At 36.7% G+C, this 25588-nt stretch overlaps 1 protein-coding gene across 1 annotated transcript; it reads right to left on the minus strand.

Annotated features, from left to right (window-relative positions):
- Positions 1–2136: 2136 nt before the first annotated feature.
- Positions 2137–16185, minus strand: LOC113229552 (glutamate receptor ionotropic, kainate 3-like). The gene is made up of 17 exons (XM_026463191.1): positions 15863–16185; positions 15567–15715; positions 15068–15235; positions 14757–14914; positions 14205–14401; positions 13839–14107; positions 13245–13352; positions 12990–13106; positions 11385–11579; positions 11037–11198; positions 9840–10039; positions 8536–8734; positions 7623–7711; positions 6976–7106; positions 6308–6423; positions 2818–2964; positions 2137–2516 (listed from the first exon to the last, which is right to left on the minus strand). The coding sequence occupies exons 1-17, from the start codon at positions 15945–15947 to the stop codon at positions 2229–2231; spliced, it is 2778 nt and encodes a 925-aa protein (XP_026318976.1). The 5' UTR covers positions 15948–16185; the 3' UTR covers positions 2137–2228.
- Between the last annotated feature and the right edge of the window lie 9403 nt (positions 16186–25588).

Below are 25588 nucleotides of genomic sequence, written 5' to 3' on the forward strand. Positions count from 1 at the left end.
TGGAATTCCAGCAATAGTACTGCGTGACTGTGCGCCTGACTTGTGTCCTATTCCCACACACCTGTATCGTCTCTCGCTTGAGACTGGTGTAGTGCTTAGGTCGTGGAAGCTTGCAAATGTGCAACCAGTGCCTAAAAAAGGAAGCAGAGCTGACCTTGTCAACTATAGACCTATCTCAGTCATTTCCATACACTGAAAGGCTATAAAACGTGTACTTATCAAACGTTTCCTGTCATACCTTGAAGACAACGATCTCCTCAGTGATCGCCAGTACGGATTCCGACGAGGGCGATCTAAAGGGAATCTTCTTATAAGCCTCTCACTTATGGAGCGAGTCTACGAGGCTATAGAAGGGCATGGCGAAGCCATTGCAGTGTCTTTAGATATTTCTAAGGCGTTTGACAAGGTCTGGCACGCAAGCCTTTTAAGCAAGTTTCCCTCTTAAGGGCTTCCCACTGACGTTTGCAATTGGATTTCGGATTTCTTGAGTGAACGTTGGATTCAAGTGGTCTTAGAAGGTTACTCTTCCGAACATCGGGCGATAGATGCCAAAGTTCTCTTTCTACTGCATATAAACGATATGTTGATTCACGGTACCTTTGGGTATGCTGATGACAGCACAGTTGTGGATAGGTACTTGACCAATGCAAGGGTCAGTGGAGAAGAAATCCAATCTTGTCAAGAGTCCATGGTTACTTGTTTGAAATTGACACTTAAGGCAATCTCCGATTGGGGCGATGCCAATCTTGTCAAATGCTACCAAAACTCAGGCGTGTCTTTTCTCCACTAAACGGAGTCTGTTTCACCTGACTCCGACTTTTCGTGATATATCCAGACCGATAGCCAACCATCTTTACCTACTTGGAATGGCAGATACATTGAATCCATGGCCAAAATGCAGCCAAAAAGAAGCTTGGCATCCTTTCCAAAGTGAGGCGATACTTCACACCGGGACAGTTACTTCAAGTTTGCACAAGTCAGATCGTGTATGGAGTACTGCTGTACTTATGGGATGGCTCTGCTAAATACCAACTGGCCACGGATTCAATAGACAAGCGTGCTAAGAGGTTTATAGGTGACTCGGAATTAGTAGAGGTGAAGCTGTAGAGCCTTGAACACCGCCGTAGAGTTGCCAGCTCATCGGTATTCTACAGGATATATCACGGAGAGTGTGCGATGGAATTGTATAATTAGATTCCGCCTTCCCCTTTCCATCATCGGGAGACTAGATGTGGGCAGGGGTTCCACCTCTATGTTATGGATATTCCCCGGATTCACACGAAGCGTTTCGCTTCCACATTCGCATGGCGAGTGGCTATTTCCCTGCTTGCAGACTTGTTCCCTGAATAAAATAACGTGGACCTTTTCAAGGCGAGAGTGAATAGGCATTATTTAGGTGTGCATGCTACATCCTCGACCTCATCGTCACTTTCCATCAGGTGAGATGGAGGTCAAATGCGCACTTTTTTTTTATTAAAAAAAGAACATAAAATTCCACAATAAAATTGATTAAAACAGTTTTATTACAATTCAATACAATACAAAATTATTTAGTTCTCCACATAAATACTGGTATTTTTGTGGAGAACTAAATAATTTTACTACTACACTACACTATTTTTGTGTAGAAGTATACCAGATACTGAAGCCTAAACTAGGTCTAGCTTGTGTAATAGGTCTCCTGGCACCCACAGAAAGTATTTCAGTAAATAAGAACAATTTTTGAGTTTTCAACCGTTATTATGCAGAATTATTTTTTAGGATCGTTTAAGCAACAAGGGGCCGCAAAGTTATAACTTTGCAAGCAATTTGTTTGGCTAATGGAACTGTGGTAGATTGTGGTCAGAGGTCCGGTGTCCATTGCCACGCAGACACTGATATAATGTCTCTATTTATCAAACCTATGTAAGACTATTGCGTATATTTACTGTATATATATCCCACGAGCAGACTTAAACATTTCTTTGAAAGGTACTTAAAAAAAAGTAGTTATCAATGTAATTAATATTTTTTTAAATAACATTCAGTTCCCTTAACGATTGAATAAAAAAAAATTAATATTATATAAAATTATTTAATTCAACGCCGCTATAAACTATACAAAAAGTAATATCTGTGGTATTAAAAAATAATAATAACAATATTATTTCACTTAAAGAAGTAGTCTACTGAATTCTAACAATTAATTGTTCTACAACAGCAACACAATTGTATTTGTACGAACACATTCAACTATATTTTCGTCTTTTAGCAAACGCAATACTAAGACTTTGGCTAGTGTGCCTAGAACTGTGCGAATGACTGCTTGCATGTGTCGAAGTAGATTTTCCAGAACGCAGCGTACGCGCAGAAAGGAGAGAACCAACTTCGTCTTTTGCCTCTTCTGTTTCCTTAACGTCAGCCAAAGCTTCGGAGCTACTTTTATCGATCTTGGGAGGTCGTTTAACTGGTTTCACATCTCCACTAAACTTTAGAGCGAATTTTAATTCTTGCACAAGCTCATATTTGTAGGTGGTCTGTGAAATAAATTTCGATCATAATTCAATGGTAATTTTCAAAAAAACTACTATGTTGCACTAGCCTGTATGCAAGTTTCATCTTCTATCAGTTACAATGTTATTAAAAGTATTTATTGCAATCAAACAATGAAACAAAGAACGAATAAACATACTGAAACAAAGTACAATGGGTAGTTTTATCCACCAGCAACAATTTATGGTTTAAAAAGCTAAATCCACGTTAAGTATTGATTAGAGAAATAAAAGTTTTAACGAGCATGTTTCATATTTTACCAATAATAAATAAAGTTAAACTTACATTATACTTAACCGAGCGCTTAAACACGCCCCACAACATGTCAAGTATAGATGCGATAAGGCCAAATAAACAGCCAGCTCCCAGCACTACGAATGCACCGATCACGTTCTTCATTTCCAATTGACTTTGTTCAGCTGCTTGTTTCTCCTAGAACATTGATGTTAATATAAATGTATTTAAGACATTTAAAAAAACCAAAACCCAATACGGATAACCCAATCATTAAACTAAACAACATACCATACGATGACATAACTAAATTTAGATACTCAAGCAGTTTTATAACTAATTATTCCAGGTGTACTTCGGATATACAGTGTCAAGAATCGCAATGGCTAATAATCTCAGTACAGAGTACTAAAAAAAACCCCGCTACCCTGCTGTTTGCTACCCTTAGAGGTGGAATATTTTCTTCAAATTCAAATGGGACCCTATCCTCTTTCCAACAAAAAATAATCATCAAAATCGGTTCACAAATGCCGAGCTGTCGCGTAACAAACACAATGACACTGAGAAACACGAGCATTTGAGATGGGGTGATGGACAAGAATGGAGTATTCCCTCCATTAGTTGTAGATAAAGAAAAACCAATGAGGAAGTGTTAAGGATTGTGCAAGAAAAGAGAAGCATAATAAAGACAATAGAGAACTGAAGAGGAAAGATGTTTGGACGTCTGATACGTCACGACAGTTTTCTTGGAAACATACAAGGGATGATCGAAGGAAAAACGCAGAGAATGGCCGAGATAAAAGAGAAAAATTCTGCTTTCGGAAGAAAGCAGAATAAGCAGCAAATTCTAAATTCGTAGATAATTGTGTTTCAATATTTTTTAGGTTTATCTAATAAAAATAATAGATAAATATTCATTTGATATGAAGTAGTTAATTTATGTTATAAATACATACCACATGTTTTATTTAGAAACTTTCATTGTATTTTAATCAGCCGTTTTTAAAAATACCTTAATTTTCTTTATTAGTTAGTAGAATAAAATATTGTGACTATAAATATAAAGGGCATAACTAATTTAAATGCGGCTTTTGATACTTGACCCATGAATAGAACTAAAAGGCACAACTGTATTTAGTTGCGTCTTTTTTGTGTTATATATAAAATAATTTAAAATTAGTGTTTTTAACGTAATAAAGATTTATTAGATAATAAATAAAAATATACAGGTAAGGTACAATAAAAGCTTAAATACTACAAATTAAAACTAGGATTAAATTATATGAATAGAATGAATCAATGAATAGAACTAGTTGTCCGCGGCAAAGTGCCCAAGATGCTGGCAGCGTTCGTTCCCCCTTTATGTGGCTATGCTAATGCGTTGGGCAAGGAAGCTTAGCCGGCCATTGGGTTTCCCAGTCTTTTAAATTTTTGGATATAATTTTGTACAGATGCAGGACACCGTGACCCCATGGGCCAAGGGTTTCGACTCCAAAGGCTGCAAATAGGCAGTCAGAGCCGAGGTCCCCGGTACTTGTTACGTAATTTCACGATATATATGACTTTTTATTGTAAAAAAATCTGATCATTGGAGTCAGTCATGCCCTTTGAGCTTGCTGTATTTTCCGCAATAATTGAGATACCACGAAAAATAATTATTTTTTGTCTATCTAACTAGATAGACCTTTATTTTCTGATCCCAAATATGTATGTAACACAATTTTGATTAAAATGTTAATTGTACCCTTTTACGTTCCAAACAGAGATTTGTGATCACTTCATTGACAAGAGTCTAGCTCCTAAACAAGAAAAGGAACAAGGACATACATCTATCTAGACAGAACGATCACCTTTAGGATTTTGTTTATGTACAGGCAACGTCAGTAGCGACAATCTGCACAAGCTTATTCTTGTCAACGAATGGCGTTTAAGGGCTAAATCACATTTTTTTCCTTTTATAAGACCAAGTGACGCGACGAACAAGTCGCGCAGCTGGTGATAAGTGACACGCCTGTCCACAACAGTAGTCCTACCACGCAGTGCTTTAAATCATAAAATCCCTTACCCTTCAAAACCGGGACGCAGTAATGTTCATACGAATACGTGTACACTATAAGTTTCCGGAATGAATAAGAAAAAAAATAGTATAAATGGTCAGAAATGAATCTATTGTTCTCAAAATATTCTCCGTTAGCGTTAATGCACTTTTACATACGAATGAACCAATTTTGAAAACATTTATGCCACTCCTTCGTGACAATCTCTGAAACATATTTTTCATACTCTTCGACAGCCTCTTTAGGTGAAGAAAATCGTTGACCGCGTAACTGGTTCTTAATTTTTGGAAATAAATAAAAGTCATAAGGTGCCAGGTTGGGATTGTACGCGGGATGGCTCATAAGGTCAACGTTGTTCACCTTCAAAAATTCATTTATCTGTCTGGCCGTGTGAGAACTGGTTTGGTGTGGTGTGGAATTACCGTGGTGCAAGATGATACGGCGCTTACGGTTATTTTTACGGAGTTTATCAATAAGTTCGTCGTGTACCAATCACTATTCACGGTACAACAATTCTCCAAAGCAACAGTAGCCACGTGTCCAGTTTTATTAACAAAAGAAGCAATCATCCGCCTAGAGGCACTTTGCACGCGCGTTACTTTGGTTGGTTTCGGCTCATCACGAAATACCCATACGCTCGATTGCTGCTTTGTTTTGGGATCGTAACTATAAATCCATATTTTGTCACATGTTACTATTTCCTATCTATATTACCTATATTATCTGGTAAGCATGGTATTGCACTAGTGACGCGATCCGTTTTTGGAGCCTCAGTCAAATTGTGTGGGATCCATCGAGAGCACAGCTTTTTCACACCCAAATGTTTGTGTAGTATAGATTGTATTTGACTCATGCCTATGCCTAAAGATGCCCGAATCTCATGGTATGTCACATGACTATCTGTTTTGATCATACGGCGCACAGCATCGATGTTTTTGTTGTTCACAGCAGTGGACGGGCGACCATCACGAAATTCGTCATTGAGATTCACACAACCGCGTTTGAATTCTGCAAACCAGCTATAAATAGTCGTCTTGCATGGTGCTTTATCGCCAAAAGCAGTTTCTAAAATGCCGCCAAAATGTAAAAACAAGTGACAGTCAGATGAAACGAACTGTATTCCACAGCGAAGTAGTTTCATTTTCAAAGGTTGTACTTACTTTTTAAATATTGTTTATGTAAGTGGCCAGTTCCGGAAACTTATTGCGTGCCCTATGTATTACTGCTTGGCGGCAGAAATTGCTAAGGTAGCAGTACTTCCCTGGACGAACTCTGTCACAAGGAGGTTTACTGCTACTATAGTTTTCACAAAAGGGGCTACCTATAGTGCCCGCGTGCAAACAAAGCTGTTTCGGGACTGGGAAGATTTACGTTCGGGTGTAAATATTATTCAACCTTAACACCTTACACACGGGTATAATGATGATAGACTGATTTGCTACACAAACACTGCTAAAAAGACGCGCATATGTTAAAGTACGTACCCCGCACTTTCCTCCTCCTCTCATTTCTTTCCACCACAAATCCTTGATCTTTTGTATTTCCCCTCTTTCCTTCAATTTCAGCAGCGCATCGTCGATGTATTTCTTATATATGGAATCTGTAAAATCATAGAAACTAAGTAATTTAAGAGGGTAGTTCTAGACAGCTCCATATTTTTCTACATTAGTTTTGATTATACTGACCCTCCCTACCGACTCTTAGGGTATACGAGAAGGGCACTATAACTTGTGCGCGCACAGGAACGTTATAAGTTCAGGTTCTGACCCCAGATGCACCCCCGGGTGCACGTACAGTACCCTCCCTATTTTCCAGATAGGTACCGGAGCTGTAGGCACGCTCACTTCACGTTGCGCATTGCACAACTAGCGGTTACCACCGCTAAGCTATCGACAGTGAGTAAGTTCTAGATAGTAAAAGTTAGAAAGGGTAAAGGGTAAACCTCTTTTCCAACAAAAAATAATGATTCAAATTACAAAATGTCGGTGTAATCGCGAAGCATACACTCGAAAAAGAATACTGTTTAATTGAGAACCTCCTCGTTTTTGAAGTCGGTTAAAAATATCTTTCCATTTTCTACAAACAAATAATATTTACGACTAGTGAAATTAGACAATCTTAATAGAGGCTCTTCATATACACAAATACTTACTTATCTTCATACCAATGCCATAACCTTTAGAATCAAGAAGTTCTCCGATCTGCATTAGATCACAATTCCTTTCTGTATAGTATTCAATAGCCGTCGATTCAGAAAAAAATGCATAGTTCTGAGTTTCTGCCCTAAAAAGAAGAAATATAAATATAAAGTCATCACGAGAAATTGTTAATAATCTTTTGTGTTCACTTTTACTGTGTCAGGCATTTGCATAGTACTACTTACCAGTTATGAAGAAAAAACAATAACTTTCAAATCATAGTGAATAATTTGACGTTGAAACAAAGATGAAAAAAATGATAAATTTAGTGTAGGATTGTTTGAATCGATAATGTTAACACTTGTAACAAATATTCAAAAAGGTTCAGTTTCAGGTTCAACAGTACTAGTTTTGGTTGAAATACATCCAATATATACCATTTGAAATATTTCCTTTGATTTGAAATATAACGTTCCCTTTTGGTCTTTAAGTAAAGAGAACCCAAAAATTTGTACGTTTTCTTAAAGGTGGGCAAATTTTGCAGGGAATAAAAGGTTTTTCGTGTTTTTATTTTCATAATACCTACAACCCCGAAACATGTTACATAGTATAATCAGATGATTTGGAAACCAAATTATATAGTACCTAAAAAATATAGTACCTTGCAACACCTTCATCGTTTTTCGCTACTGTCCAACCTCTTTCAAGCATCCTTTTATGCATATTTTGTAAAGTTGGTTTGGTTGCAGTCTATAAGGCAAAAAACAAATTATTTCTGGTATATGCTGCAACTCCTAATACGATCTTTGGTATAATCTCGTATCTGGAGCTGCGTCGTCAGTACCACCGAGACGAGTTGATCAGTGCGACGAGGACGGCTTTCGGAAGGTGGAAAAGAAAAAGAAGAACACCAGACGAAACCTTAGTGGCACCGCCCTGACTGGCCCGAATCATTTATTGCGTCCAGCGGTACCGACGACGTTGTTATACGTGTCGCGTCTTCACTACTCCACCAAGTCTGCGAATATTGTGGAGTACATGCGAGTGAAGGCCAACGCAAACCTGAGAGTTGTGCGGTTGGAGTCGCGCCACAATGTGAATTTTAATTCATTTGCGGTGCGAGTACCAACTCAACACCTGTCGACCTTCATGAGAGAAGACTTTTGGCCGAAGGGTGTCATATACCGGCGTTTCCGAGGACGGCTACCGGACACCCATATATGATCATATATGTCAAAAATTTTATTACTTCGAAGTTATAAAAATAATACGAACTACATGAAACAAACTTATGTGTATGTGAACAACTTTCCTAATTGAGCATAAAAGCTATCGACTAATTTCGTTCATAGAATCTTTAAACCTCTGTCCTGAAAAGTTGTCACTTTGCAGTATGGACCTAATAAGACCTAATAAGTTCATATCCTTGGTGTAATAACACCAAGGGTGCAAATTCTTCTAAAGACAGTGAAAAATAATATATATAAGGTCTTAAAAATTAAATAATTGTATTTAAAAACTCACATGTTGCATTTTAGTTTAATAAAAAAACCTCACCCTCACCTTACACTTACCTCAAAAAATTTCATAGTAGAACCCTTCTTTTTCGCTCCGTAAGAAATAGATTTACTATTGTACAGTTCTTCAATATTCTGAAATGGCTGAACATCTTTTTCTACTGTCAGGAAGGCGACTAACGTACCGACATAAGATGCCACGATTACCATCGTGAAGAACCACCATACGCTTGTTATGATTCGAGGTCCGAGAGCACTACAAAGCAAGAAGTATACTGAACAATTACCTTTCTTCCTACAGTTCACATGATCTTCAAAAATTGTATATGAAGCACGAGTAACATAAGTTTATGCTAACAATAAAAATGTGACAGCCAACCACACTAATTACCTGATCTTAAAGTAGAAATTTCCATGTACTATAAATACCAGAGCAACGGAATTCACTCCAGGCACTACCCACAACACCCACACCAGGGTGTCGCCTGTTTTCCGTCCGACAATTACTGTCAAATAAGTGATACTCGACCAAAAAATTAAAAGACGCAATTGTCTTGTGATTTGCTCGATTATTACTTATTTGACAGTAATTGTTTCGGAAGAATGTCAGACACAGAACAAGAGTAGACCCTCAGAACCGATTTAGAAAAATGTCCCAAATTGGTCAAATGGGAATCGAACCCAGGGTCTCTACATACAGCGCCCATAATACAAATCGTTGGGCCATTAGATAAATGTTTCACGAGCCTGATACAATTTCAACATTTTAAAACATTTGACTAAAAGGTCGGGATAAAAGTACCAAGAATAAACGGACATATATGAAGAGACTGATGGGAGTAAAGGTTTGTCAGGAACGTAGCAGGTGGAGGTCCATGGTATCTGCCTGCCACGGTGAGAGACAGGCGTGAGTAAGTGATACACGTATCTATAACAGGTGCAGTGCCACTCAGAGCTTTTGATCGTAAAGATCTTAGGGGCACTGCCACTGCGCTTGTCACTCTGAGAATCCCATGTGCCTGTGATTTCACTCGTAATGCTTATTGCTGCTTGACGGCAGAAATAGGTAATTTTTTTATAATATCTAGTGACAGGACGAACAGGTCGTGTGCCTGATAGTAAGCTACACACCTGTCCATGACAGTTGCAGTGCCACCTGTGGTTTCACCAGCACCCTTGTCCATCAAAACTGAAAAACTAATGCTGACAATACTGCTTGGTGGCAGAAATTGGTAAGTTGGCAGTACTTCCTTGGATGAACTCTTTCACAACGAGCTCTACTGTTATTAAAATTATGTATGTACGTAATATTCAAAATAAAGAGGATGTAGTGTGTAATTTTTATGAGTATGTAGACTTACATTGGTGCAATTTCAGAACCCTGTTGCATGACCGAGCCTATAATCAGCCATACAGAATTGTGAAAACTGAACTGGTTGGTCAACTCTTCGGGTTGTTCCACGCACGGGACCGGGTTTTGCCATTCTTTATGAGAAATCCTTCCTACAAAAATCATGACTGTGGCTACACCCATTTGCACGAACATCATGTAAAGCCACACCTGAAAAAACAAAAGCAAGATAAAAATTCTAATAAAATACAAAATACGTACATCTTCTCTTATTTTCTGAACCATTCCAGACCACTTTCCGTTACTTAAAGATCAAATTACTCAAAGATAATCAGCTTCTTCTTCAAATTCGTAGCCAAAGTCCAACATATCAGCTAACCTAGCGATTAAATCAATGGCGAATCCTTCGTAACGGTCGTTACCTTCTAACTCAGTTTCCGACTCTTTCACATAGGCATATGGTTCTGTCTATCAAAGCACAAAAATGAAATTTTTAAAAGAATAAGAACTATTATTCCAGCAATAGAAAGTATGTAGTACCACGAAAAAAATTTGTTATTCTTTGTATTTTTTGTTTTCTTTTTATTTATTCCAAGTATTTTTAGATCAACATTATTTAAATGCTGAATAAGAGTAATTTATTGTTGGTTATGTCTGAAATGTGAAATAAATATTAAATGTGCCAGGCAATCACCCGAATTACCAAGGTCTCAAAGTAGGATTGTTTTTATTGGTGGCCTGCTTATAGAAAGAAATCTTGTAGTTGTTCAGTTAAGAACGGAGTGCCTATTTACTCTCGCCTTAACCCATGTTGTATCGGAGAACAGAAAAGCAGGCATAAAATTTCACCCCTTTGCTGCTAAGCAAAGCATTATGTGCGTGTAACAACACTATCCGAAACATTCAGACCAAAAAATATTTAGAAATTCTGATAGCATCCTCAATCCCGAAGATAAACGTTTAGAAATTAATTTATCGAGGTAAACAATGAACAAAAGTGCAAAGAAAGCGTGACGTGTAATAGTGACAATTATGTTATGGTGACATTTAAAATAAAAAAATCAATGGATATATTCATTGACTTTGTAAGTCAATGGATATATTGCATTTTTTTAAACGCTGCGTAAATAACGCAAAGTGAAATTAATTGTCAACATAAAAAAAATAAACGATTGCATAAATCTACGAGTAGCTTAGCTTATCGTACCTCTCTGGAAAAAACAGCCATGAACGAAAACATCTCTGGAGGTTGCTTGCTTGGCTCCTTGTAAAGAATGCCGATGCCAAGGGTCATGAAAGGAGTAGAAAAATCTATACCTTCTTTTCTTTCCTTGGTTATTGTTAAGTCACAAATTGCGAAGTCTGCTCTCTGTAAGTTAAATTTAAAATGGTTTAAGAAACAGAATACAGTTATGATTTTACTGTAGCTTATTTGTTTGTTAATCAGTGAATAGCTTATTTATTAAAAAAATCACGCGTATTAGTTGAAACTGAGTTGGAGGTTACCTATTTAATATCTGGTGCAAAAATTTCTAATAAAATATAAAATACGTACATCTTCTCTTATTTTCTGAACCATTCCAGACCACTTTCCGTTACTTAAAGATCCATAATCAGCTTCTTCTTCAAATTCGTAGCCAAAGTCCAACATATCAGCTAACCTAGCGATTAAATCAATGGCGAATCCTTCGTAACGGTCGTTACCTTCTAACTCAGTTTCCGACTCTTTCACATAGGCATATGGTTCTGTCTATCAAAGCACAAAAATGAAATTTTTAAAAGAATAAGAACTATTATTCCAGCAATAGAAAGTATGTAGTACCACGAAAAAAAATTGTTATTCTTTGTATTTTTTTGTTTTCTTTTTATTTATTCCAAGTATTTTTAGATCAACATTATTTAAATGCTGAATAAGAATAATTTATTGTTGGTTATGTCTGAAATGTGAAATAAATATTAAAGAATTACTTGTCAAGAAGCCGTGGTAGCCTAATGGTTTGACCTACTGCCTCTCAAGCAGAGGGTCGTGGGTTCGAATCTGGGTCCGCACCTCTGAGTTTCTCGGAATTTATGTGCTAAGTTTTATCATGAGCTTTTCGGTGAAGGAAAACATCGTGATGAAACCTGCACGTCGAAGAAGGTTCACAACCCTCGGATAACGTGTGAAGTCCCCAACCCGCATTGGGCCTACGTGGCGGACTATGGCCTAAACTCTCGTCTGAAAGGAGACCCGTGCCCAGGAGTGGAACGTATAATAAATGGATTGATGATGACTTGTCAAAAACCTTCTTTACACGGATAATCAAATAATTTCAACCTCATTGGGATAACAGCTGCAGGACTACGAAGCGTTGGAAAGAATGGAATTGAAACTGAATATGGTTGAGACTAAAACGATGATGATTAAAAGGAACGAAAGTCAAGAGTGTACATGCAAGTTTGATAATCTGGTAGTTCTATTAACAAAATAAAGTAAGTGTAAAGATGATATTGAACGTAGAGTCAAAGGCGAAAGTCAGGTAGATGGAGATCGTCACGCCTTTATGGATAACCAAAATGTATCACGAAAGGCAAATTAAACTCCGTGGCCGAATAATTACCAGGCGCACGACTTGTTCGTCCTGTCACTTGGTATTATAAAAACAAAAAGCATGTGTAGTCTGTCACAAGAGAACAAGAGAGTATTGTAGTGTCAAAGTGATGAAGTGGCTAAGATAGTAAAGAAAATAATGCTTTGTCGATGAAACATCTGAGAATCGTGGCTATTAGTGGATTAATGACACAAATTTATGCAACGTTTACGAGTATCTATACAGATTGAGGATGACCATTGTAAGGGCCAGGTACCAGGAATAAATGAACAGAAGCATTTATTCTTAGTACCTGGAAACCATTTTGTTTTATTTTTCATTAACTGCACATGAATTTTTTTTTATTTATGTATTAACAAAACCAACGGCGTACCTCACATATTGTACATATAAATATTAAAAGTTTTTATTGTTGTGTTTGTGTTGAGTGCATTAGAAACGTGGACGTCTAAAGATACAATTATTTATTCCGGATGGAGATATACATTGTCTCTGCCTACCTACAGCAAACGAAAGAGAAGCGTGATGATATGTATGTATTTTATTTTTTGTGTCTCATTATACTTTACCAATGCAATCAAAACTTTAAATGATTTGTTCCTCATAATGTTTTCTTCACCATATTCATCCATAGTCGGTACGAAAGGTCTGTTTATGCGTGTTGTGTTATATTTCCAAGTACCAATCTGTAAATAATTTACTTTTATACAACACTCAACGTTATTACAAAATCATGCCAACCAGTATTTACCTATTATAATACAAAAAAGGAGAATCTCAAAATGCTAATACAGGGTTTTTTTATTACTAATAACAATGCATACCGTTTGATTGCCTGCCGGAGTCAATTCCAATATATCTATAATTATATCATTCCTCTGTCCAGTTCCGTCAAATAACAATGATCTAGTTAAGCCTGTTTCGAGTTTATTCTGAAAAGATGGAAATGTATGCATATATGTATACTATATGTATATCGAACCTGATGATGTAATAACCCCACATCTGCGAAATGACATCTTTTCAGGAGAGAGGTAGACTAAAAATAACTCTTTTATGTTTAAATAGGAGAGTCATAAATTTGGCATATACATAATTTGTTTCATGTAGTTCCTATAGTTTATATGACTGTCAGTGACAAGAGCACTTTTGACGTGTGGTACCATGTGGCTTTATTTATACTAAGGTTACGGTATTCAAATCGAACATTTAGCACTTATTTTTGTGAATATAAATTTGGCAATAGGTTAATATGATTGGGTAAGTACTACATTATGGATAAGAATCTTAAACTTTAACTATAAATGATCGCATCCACAACTTTATATATGGACACAAGTTATATACGGATATGGTATTCTTCAACGTACCAAAACCTACATGTAAAATGTTATGGTAAATAAAAATTACCAGCTTACAGTTTTCATAAAATTTAGTAAAGTTGCTCCCATAGACCATGTATCATAATTCTCGCAATCTAGCTTGTCACCAAATACACTGTTAGCTCTTTTTTCACTTTCATTTAATGTCTTAACGCCTGCATAAAAGACGTTAACTGCATCATAGACGAGTAACGCCTTGATCTTCAATTCCGCGGCATCCACTGGTACTGCTGTCATATTATTGAAAGCATCCACGAACGCCCAAAGTTTCTCGTTTAAAATTGTTAATTCAGGAAATCTCAAACCTGTGAAATAGTTAAAAGGTATTAAGTCAGCTAAGGAAGCCCAAAATCGCAGGTAACCCTAAATATTTAATTCTCAAGATAAGTATTCTCATATCACCTGTAATATTAACACCTCCATATCTAAATCTACTCAAGTCCAAAGTGAACAAGTCTGGAGAGACGAATATATACGAACAATCATCAGACATAAGGTCAACTTCTTGAGCATGTGTTAAGAGTAACTCCAAATACTCCGAAGGACAGTCAACAACAAAGTTTAAATATCCGTTGTCTTTAGCGTCGAGTAAGACATCTCTGTAAAACAAATTTAATTCATTTATGAGACATAGATTCACTAAGAGTTACATACGGTGACTTTTAGCAGCGATGCAAACGCACGTTTGTGAATTGCGATTGCATCGCTACACTTGCGATTTACAGGCAATTGCGTCGATGCAGTCGCGCGAATCGCGCGCGGGTGTAAAGGTAGACGATAGACGATTAGCGACTGTATCGCTACTGCATTGCGTTTTTCTCTCGTTTGCATCGCTGCTGAAAGTCGTCGTGTGTAACCTCTTAAAGCCTTCCGTGTTTAGTAATGGGTTCATGCCCACGGTGCGAGGTACAATATATTGAAAGAAAAAGAAGACAAAGATGGTAATAAACAAACCTATAATCATCTCCAGTGAGCTCTCGTACAGAAATAGTCATTTGGTCTGTATCGTTGCCCATCATCATGACATGGTTCACTCGACTCAAACTGTGGCCTTTTACGTACAATATTGTAAAATTTGTCCATTCCTTAATCGTTATAAGGCTTTCCAGAACCTGAAAAAGATTCGTATATGTATATAAATAAAAAAGCTATTGTTTATCAATTAATTTATGTATTGACAAGTTTATCACAGAATTGTTTATTTATTTAGGTGATTTGGTCAGTCTTATAATTATATTTTATTAATATAAATTTTTGCTTTTTACCATGTTAAAAGCTTCTCCACTGGGGAACATGTTAATGACGGACCAATCTTTTGCATCTAGGTCATTTTGCTGTACCAAGACGTGTGGCAGCTCCAACATGTCGCATAAAGCTTGGACATTTTCGCTAACTCGTCCACCTAGACCATCTATGATTCCGATGACGCCTTCCTAAATTTAAGAAGATGCACGTTGTATATTAAACTCTATTGTTCTATTTCGTATTTTATCTTTTATATACATTAAACGTCTTTGATTGATTTCGAAATGTAAATTTTCAAAATTAAAGTTAAATTGTAATCATTTAGTTTAAATTATGAATATAATGTGCTAAACGTTTTTCATTGTTAACCTTGTGGTGTGAAAAACGTCTGCGGTCGGCACGGTACAGAAAAATAGGTCAAAGTTGACATCTCTACGATCTACTTTGTACATTAACATAGAGCGGCAATTGACATTATAAGCTAAAATTTATAAAGTATCGAGAATAAAGAAAACTTACAGAAGCTAGTTCGCATACGAGTTCGCTAACTTTTATAAAATCGCCTCTCTCTTTCACTTCTTTGATTGAAGTAGTAAAATGAAATTCCGTTGCTCCTATTTCCAATGCCGCTTTCAAAGCTTCTGCTTCATCTTCGTAAAATATGCCTCCTGTAAAATTATTCTCAATATAAATTTTATGATCAAGTGTTTGCCAATTCCAATTTTTCTGATAGTCGTAAATAAACAGATGTTTTGAAACTCACGTCGCATCGTAATGGAGCAAAAGTGAGATTCGAAGAAATAGTTTCCACTTACCGATTATGGGGTATGGGCTATCATCTTGTGATAAAGCATATTGTGACGTAAACACAACAACTAGACACACTAATTTCACAAACATGTCTCCAGTCAACTGCGTGAATAACGGTCCATTTCAAACACGTACAATTTCGTCCTAATTTTTATAGCACTTGGATTTTTACTACATATATTCAACGTTAAAAACTCAAAGGTGATTAAAACTTAATGAGTTTACATTATCTGAACATTGTAATTAACGTAGTTTTAAAGGTTTAAACAGTGGTGCAATAAACGTTCGAAGTTTAGGCCGTCTGTTCGTAATGTGTTTAGATTGGTATCGGGACGCAGTCCGCGACACGACGCGTCCGAAATAATCCCGCGCCTAAATATAGGACGGGTTTTCCGCAAAACGACATACTTTGGAGCGATACCGTCTGTCTTGCTTCACTAGCTGAAGAGATGAGACAGCTCCGAAAGCGTTACTAGAGCACAGCAAAAACCGCACATTGGTTTTTTTTGGGGTAATATATGCGGCCTTGTATCTTCATCTTTAATTTGAGAAAAATATCTGGCTTTCTGTAAACGCAAAGGGATTGCAACAAAATGAATAGGCACAAAAAATATATTCTTCGGAAAATTTTTAACCGACGTCAAAAAAGTTTCTCATTTAGATTTTTTTAGTAATCGCGTAACATGCACGTTACTACTTATTAGAGTAATCGCTACTCTAACATTAGTGAACCGATTTCGATTATTGTTTTTCTGTTGGAAAGGGTGTACCTAAACAGTGGTCCAATCCAAATTTGAAAAAAGAAAACATTCCACCTCTAAGGGTGGCAAATTAGGGCATGAATCCCATTTGTTGGATTTCACACACTTTCCGTTAACCGATTTCAATAAAACTTGGCAAATAGATATAATGAACACAACGAAAGCGAGTAAGCAAGCATTTGAGATAGTGTTATTTATAAAAGTTATAATTATTATTTATCATAAATGTATGAAATAAAAGTATCGATTTGATTCTAAAAGTTATAATAAATTAAAGTTAGAATTAAGGGGTTAAAATGCATTGAGACTTGACAATTACATGCCTTAAAAAAAGTTTAGTGCTCTTAAAGAAAATTAACTGCCTCCGTGGCCGAACGGTTACCATACGAGTATATATAAGTTATACTGCCATGCGGAGGTCGCAGGTTCGATTCCCGGGCCGGGAGAAATATTTGTATGGCCTACATTTATTTTTCTCGTGTGAGTCCATAGCACCCGCGACACGGGTTTTTTGTGTGGAATTCATAAAGTAATTGATGGCGAGATTACGTACTTAAAACTAGTTATTTTTTAAGAACCACTATGTAATTCCTAAACGGGGGCATGTGCATTTTATGTGTAACTTTTAATCAATCCGCTTAAGTTCCTTCAATTTAACTTTTGTTAAATACTGTACAACAAACAGTCATTTTTCAATATTTGAAACAACATCTGTAATTATAAACTTTATTCAGTGAAAGATGGCGGTATGCTCAATTAATCAGTCTTAAAGTCCTCCTCCTATTTCATTTGGTTCAACTCGTTTGTCTCTTTTAACAATTGTACTGGTAAGTAACGAAAGATAAGGAAGACAATTGGTTTGCATTTTGTTAATGTTAATAGATTACAATTTATGTAGTATCTGAAAAACTGCGCACTGCAGATGACTTCGTAATAGACGTGAGCATTATGGCATCGTTCGTGTAATAACGCCACATCCGCAAAGTGACAACGTCTTAGGAGACAGGTTTAAAGATTCTACAAATGATGACAAATTATAGTTTTTTTTTATTTGTGAACCGATTTTGATGATACTTTTTTGTTGAAAAGACGATAACTCAGAAATGATCCCATTTAATTCCATTTAAAGAAAATATTCCACCTGTAAGGGTGGCAAATTAGGGAATGAATGGCGTTTGAGGCCGGTTTTTTCGTACTCTGTACTGAAATTATGTATTATGATACGATTGGATGAATAAATAGTGCACCTTCAGGTAACCTATCTGTCATAGTCGCAGTGCCACTCAGAGCTTTAAATCTCAAAGATCTGAGAGGCACTGCAACTACGCCCGTCACGCGGGGACATAAGTTGACAATGTTCATGTGCCTGTAATTTCAGCAGCAACCTTCAAAACCAGATCGCAGTAATACTCACATTATTGTTTGACGACAGAAATAGGTAAGGTGGCAGTACTTCCATGAACGAAATTTGCACAAGAAGTTCTACTGCTACTAAAAAAAATTAATATGCACATACTTTGTTCCATATAGTTCGTATTATTTTTATGGCTTTCATGTGATCATCATCATGAAATCAGCCGGAAGACGTCTACTGCTGAACAGACAAGCCGACCGGCTAGTCTGGCAATCTTTTGGGTAGGCCTTGATGTTTGCCATCCTTTGAGGTGGAATATTTCCTTCCAATTTAAATGGGTCCAGTAAATGAGGTAACCTCTTTCCAACAAAGATGAATTATCAAAATTACGTAACATACACACAAAAACTATTGTCGAACTGAGAACCTCCTCCTTTTTTAAAGTCGGTTAATAAAAGCATTTTTGAAAGTATTATGGACGCATGTCGCATTATTATACCAAGGGTACGATATAATATATTATAGGACGTTACATTCATTCTAATATGAAATCAATAACAACATCAGTAGTTACTAAAAACTCAATTATCTCTGAAGTGCGGAAAACCTGATAATGTTTAGTCTAATTTTGTTCGTAAACAAGTTCATTGGTTGACAAGATAAATAAACAATTAATTTATGTAACGGAAATTTGTTTATGTTAGTTACAAAAATATTTTCTTTCGACATAAAAATTCACTAACATTTTCTTGCCATCTGTTTTGAATAATATTGTGATTGAAATATGGCAAATATTTACATTACAAAAAGGTATTATATGCATAAGTCTTTCGGTTTGCTTCATATTTTTGAATTATGACACACAGACGTGAATTTTATGAATAAATACACGATTATAAAAGTAAGTATAATATATTGAATTATAACTGTGTTTACCTATGCTGCGCTATGTTTCTCTACAAATTAAGCAACACCAATTTTTTTAACTACAAATAAAGATGTTTGCACGTTTATTGTGTATTGTTAGGTGTGCAAGAGAAATACGTTTGTAAAACTTAGATAGAATTTAAAATGCACCCAATATGTATAGGATACTAAATTTTAATAATAATTATAATTTTTTTATTAAAAAAAACGACCTCAATATATTTTTTAATAATATTAAGTGAAGGGACGAACAAGTCGTGCGCCTGATGGTAAGCTACACGTCTATCCATAACAGTTGCAGTGCCACTCAGAGCTTTAAATCGCAAAGATTTGTGGGGCACTGCCACTGCGCCCGTCACCTAAAGACATAGGTTGACAAGTCCCATGTGCCTGTTATTTCTCGCTTACCCTTCAAAACCGGAACACAGTAATGCTGACATTACTGCTTGGCGACAGAAATAGGTAAGGTGGCAGTACTACCCTGGATGAATTCTTTCACAAGGAGCTCGACTGCTACTAGTTTGATTACCTTATCCGTTTTCGCTGTGCTTTATTTTCATTGGAATTTGCTTGAAATCGATTAACGGAAAGTGAGTGAAAAAAAGTCATTGAAAAAGCAAATACAAAGGTCCAACAAACAAGCACATAGAAAAATTCGTGACGTTCGCTGGTTCGTTCCGTGGCTTATAGCGTCTGCCACGGTTTGCTAGAAGACGTCGTTTCGAAACTGGCCGGATCGAAGGAATTTTTTCTAAGTATTCGATCTTTGTATTAATAATTATAACAAAGTAGTGGAACAATTTCATAAAAAAATTAATCTTAATTTAATATAAATATAAAGGAAAGTGAGTGAGTTCAATAAACCGGAATAATCCCCTAATGTACGGACAACGGCACATCAGACTACACATTTTTGTTCGAAAATCGCCTCCAGTGCAACGGAACAAGATACGTCAATGTGTAGCTTGATGTGCTGGCGTGTTTAAAGGTGGAATATTTTTTTAAATTTACAAAGGACTACTACTGAGTACCCCCCTTCCAAAAAAAAATCATAGAATACGGTTCACAAATGTCGGAGTATTGCGTAACATACATACATACACACACAAACAACTGACGAATCGAGAACAGGCTCCTTTTTTGAAGTTGGTTGAAAACATTAAAAACATTATATACAATTAATTCGACATGCCTATGTAAAGTTAGTATTATCTAGATATTTTTTAATAAAGGCATTCTATACAAAACTGCAAGACCCTGAGCATGCATTAGTAAATTAGGTCGAAAGTAAGACGGTGTGCTTGAAACTATATACCTCGCGTGAAATGTTTCAATTCAATGTTTGGAGCTAAAAGCGTTTGAGGGTTAACATCTCTTGAAAGGTAACTAGAATCTAGATATGTAACCTGATGTTTTATAGACTTTTGAAGAAATATTTTACTGGGTGCGCTGCGCTGGACCTACTTCTTCTGCAAAGCAAACATTTTTTTTAGATTATGGGGTGAGGACAGTTGGTGTAATCGCAGGCAAACGGCTACATATATAGGCTACTTTTATTATACCAAGTGACTGAATGAATAAGTCGTGTGCATGGTTTTAAGCGACATGCCTGTCCATAACAGTTAATTCAGAAAGAACTGAGAGGCACTGCCATTGCACTCGTCACCCTGACACATTAGTTGATAAGTCTCCTGTGCCTGTAATTTCACCAGCACTTTAAAACAGAAACGCCGTAATGTTCACATTACTGCTTGGCGGCAGAAATAGGTAAAGTGGCGGTACTTCACTGGACGAACTCTTTCTCAAGGAACACTACCTCTACTAATAATAGTGGACGGCCAACAACACATATGTGATATTGTGGATAATTCTACGCTCAATTCACAAATGATGAGTTTTGCTTTGATAGCGCAAAGGTCAGTAGAAATGACACATTTACTAAACTTGAGGCCCTTTTTTAAATGTCAATATTACAAATTTGAGATTGAGATTTGTAAAACGAACTTTGACTTGGAATGAGGAAAATAGCTTAATCAAGATTTTATATTTCCAAAACGAACTCCAAAACCAAAGTTAAGGCAGAAAAGAATTTTGAAACACCGAAGTTTATTATAGTTGTTGATACAAAGATTCGAACCGACGTCTCCTAGCAAACCGTGCCAGACACCATACCAACTAAGCCACGGAACGAACCAGGGGACCTCACGAATTTCCGTATGTGCTTGTTGTCGTTTCTTTTTGTATTTGGTTTTCAACGACTTTTTAGCCGTAGCGCCATCTATGAGAAATCTATGAAAGGTAGGCAAAGTTCGAAATTTGAAAACCATGTTTAGCCCGCCATCTAAGGATCTAAACAATGGTCTGAACATGGTTTTCGTATTTCCAAATCGAACTTTGCCTAAGTTTTAAGCAAGAAATTAAATTAAACTTTGAGTTCGTTCATTGATTTCTTGCTTAAGCTTAGGCAAAGTTCGTTTTGCAAATGTGAAAAACTTGTGTAACTCGTCATTTTTGCTTAGTCGAAATCAAAATTCTTTAGCCTTAAAGTCTATAGATCGTGTCAAACTCTCAAACTTTTGACAGTGCTCCCTTACTAATTACTTGTCACAATTTTATTATTGGTTAATAATACCCTACAAACGAAACTAGAAGCTGCACACAATCGCACGTTTCTAAATTGGTTTTCATCTGGGTATTCTTTTAGGCGATTATAACACTGCACCGCGCCCCGCGACGGAGCGCGGAGCTGCATTTTTTAACGTTGTACTGAAATACCTCAGTTTGTATGGAAAACACGCGCCGTCGAACACACTGACAACGCTTATCCGCGCGGGAGCGCGGCGCGTGCGGTTTCATCGCGCTCCCGCGCGGAGGGGCGCGGCGAGCCGCAGGGCACACTGCGCTCCGCACTACCGCGCAGATTTTTAAGCTTAAGGACATGTTCAGTTTTCTACAATAGATCTCGCCTTCGATAAATTTATATTTGCTATTGAAAATCGACCAAATTTATCTTCATATTTTCTTAAATCTTTGTAATGAAGTTGAAATTATCCATTTATCGATCTGGTTCGTAAAAAGGGATGTATCCAATATCTTCGGTGTCTTTATATTTGAGGAAACAAAAACCAAATATACAGTATAACTGCAGCGTCCTGAATGAGTTCTGTATTATTAACCATTCTTGTTAAAGAAGGATCTTGGCAACATATACAATGACTACGGCGATCAACTGCGAAGCGAGTACTAAAGTACACTTAAAAGTGACGCAGGGCCGTTAGACCACTGCCTCCGCTCAGATTACACCGCGTGTTAACGCAGATCTGCGTCTCCGAGACCGCGCGCGTGGTTCCGCGTCCCGCGCTCCGTCGCGGGGCGCGGTGCAGTGTGTTAATCGCCTTAAAGTGCACAGAAGTGAATTTCATTGCTCTGGTATTAGTTTCAATCAGAGATAAGAGAGAGAGAAGGCAATCAGAGAGTTTGCCTGAAATTATTACTATTAATCATTTTGTTTAAAAATATCTTCTTAAATTTTATTTGAAACTCGAGGTTAATGTACAACATTACAAAAATCCAATTAAGTAGAAATGAAGTGTTCCGCAAAGATTGTACACCGATAACCACATGTAATTTGGCACATGAGAGCTGCAAGAGTCAGCTTAATGTTAATAGGTTAACGAAAAGTTTTTATTAAGCCATTTCAGCTATATTACTAAGTTCATATTTAGCTTTGTAGCTTGTTTACTGAGTAACATAGTTAATAAATAGAAAGGTTCATTCCAAGTACAGCAGCAGCTGAGTACCACGAAAGGCATAAATACGCAAAACTCAGCCAGTATTTGCTTGCTTGCCTTCTTTTTTTTATACGAGTAATATCAAGTGATGTGACGAACAAGTTGTGCGTCTGATGGTAAGCTACACGCTTATCCATAACAGTTGCAGTGCCACTCAGAGCTTTAAATCGCAACGATATGAGGGGCACTGCCACTGCGTCCGTCACACTGAGACATAAGTTGACAAGTCCCATGGGCCTGTAATTTCACCAGAACCCTTACCCTTCAAAACCGGAACACAGTAATATTGACATTAGTGCTTGGCGGCAGAAATAGATGAGGTGGCAGTACTATCCTGGATGTATCCAATATCCTCTTTCACAAGGAAATCTACTGCTACTAACTTCTTAGGTGGAAACCGTATATCTCTGGGAGTGACAGGGGAAACTACCAAAACTAATGTGTTCTTTAAGAATATAATACAAAATCAAATCTTTGACAGATTTACGAAATCGAAAGAAACATATATTTTCTTTTTTAGTTCTGTTCCGAGAGCGGTTAGCCCTGGTCTGACAAACAGGTGCTGGTTTGAAATCAGCGGGATCGAAGGATTTTTTTCTTTGTATTTGTTCGATTTTTGTATCAATAATGAAACATATATTTTCTTGAATCATTTCTTCACTATGTACTTCATCGGATATTTTCCATTAAAAGAACTCAGGAGTAGTCTACGTGCGTAACCTTATGCAAGTTTCAGGATAGTATACGTCTTCGAAAAATTTTAAGCTTCTACGATATCCGAGGCACACCCCGGATACTCCATACGACAGTCGAAAATTAAATAAATTTCGACCTATTACTGCTACATACAGCAAGGCGCTATATGCACACGCGCCAATGTTGCGTGAAATGGCAGGGTTACCCATCACTTCTTCGTACTATTTACGTTACATGGTCAGAGCGGCAACATAGCAAAAATTCTGTTATCGTAATTCTATTAATAGAATCTCAATAATTACACATGTTCATTTCGTACTTATATCGATATACTATTATATTTTTCAACAATTCACTATCTAGAATAATATTGAAGATTTATTTAAAAAATATATTAAAAGCTCTTAAAATGTTATCTTTTAGGCAAGCACTTTTAAATAAGATACCAAGGTATTTGAAATTGCGTGTCCAAGTTTATCATTGCCTAGTTAATAATTAGGTATATTTACTACATATTATTGGCAATACAAATTGGAAATTCGAGAACCCTTGTCTATTAGCTCACGAACTAATGGCGTCTCATTAAATTGATATAATAAATGTGTATTATATAAAACAATGAACTGACTGAATGAGTCTCAGACATAAGTTGTTTTTTAAGAGTGAAAACGTCTCGCTGGCGGCCTTGTGCCATTCAGTCAATGTGACCGTCAATGTGCGGGGCGCGGTGCGTATCAAAAGCTAGGAAGGGGTGGAGAGTGTCCATTCTCGTTACTTTTTTGTTCTCTGTCCCGGGTAACAAGTTTGCTAATTTTAAATCATTTCAGTTTTGTGTCGATAGAGTGCCAATGGCAGGATTTTACACGTTTGGTTTTAAATTTAAAAGTAATGGTTTATCAGCGGCTAGTGACTTGATGGTTATCGAGCTACTATTTAATTGCCATTGCAATTTAGTCAGAAATTACTTGATAATCGGCTCATTCGCTTTTCGTTATCAAATCGTTCAGCCGGCGGTGAAATACTAACGTCAACTGATTGTGATTAGTTATTTTATGCAATTTTCACAGTAATTAGTCCGAAAGTAAAAGTGATGAATAAGATTAAAACGGATTCTAAATATCACGCGGCAAGTTCAGAGAGGGCGAAACGTCTTCACTGTCCAAGCAACTTACACAAAAAGCGCCCTCTCTCCGCTCTCCGACTACACCCAGTTTGAGCTGTCAAACTGACGTGACCAATGAACGGTACAGTTGAAGAATAGCAGAGTTGGTCTCCTGACGACGTTTTCCTTCGTTGAAGCAAATTGGTTCTAAATATATTAAAAACCATGCTACATCAAAAGTAATGCTTAGAATGTGATAATATCTAGAAATCCTTTTCTACATTTTCGCAGTTCACTGATTCCATAATAATATTTTGATGTGATTCGATAAGGTTTCTCTGAGAAAGGTTTAAGCGTAATAAAATATCAATGTATGAGGGATAATTCTATGTGGCGGCATGCAAATACGGATTTTATAGCGTAAATAAGTACTTCATTCGCAAATAGTCAATGACCTATCATTTAGAATATATTGTGAAATTTGATATCATGATAAACATTTTCAAAATTATGTTATGTCGATGTATATGTTATTTTTAGAGACATCGCTAGCTTTGTTTTTCCACAAATTTACAGGTACGTTACATCGAAAATTGTAATTAAATTTCGAGAACTGACAATTTTAAATAAACTAAGCAAATAAATATTAGCTTGTGTTATGGAAAGCAGGAAGAACGACGGTACCACAAACAACCAGACCTGAGACAGTATACAAAAGTATGAAAACTGGCGACACCATAAAAACTGGTGTACAAGCCACTCAACCACGGAGGTTGTCTATGTATGTATAAGTGAATATTTAAACATATTATCTTAAATTGTATTCGAACATCACATTAGACCGTTTGCGCACTACGTCCGATTCGTATCAGGGGGTCTACTCTCTATCTCCATACGACATCCGTCCGAAATTCGACAAAATTAAAAGACAAGTATCAAGTATGAAGCTTCATTCGCGTCACGTGTCTTTTCATTTGGTCAAGTATTGCTTATTTGGCAGTAATTATTTCGGACGGATGTCGGACGGAGTTCGAGAGTAGACCCCCTGTTCCGAATCCAAAAAATGGCGGTCCGAAATGTCACAGGGATAATTTTAGGTC

The sequence above is a fragment of the Hyposmocoma kahamanoa genome, unplaced genomic scaffold (genome assembly GCF_003589595.1).
Source record: "Hyposmocoma kahamanoa isolate Upper Pololo Valley unplaced genomic scaffold, ASM358959v1 62, whole genome shotgun sequence".
Taxonomy (NCBI): Eukaryota; Metazoa; Arthropoda; class Insecta; order Lepidoptera; family Cosmopterigidae; genus Hyposmocoma; species Hyposmocoma kahamanoa.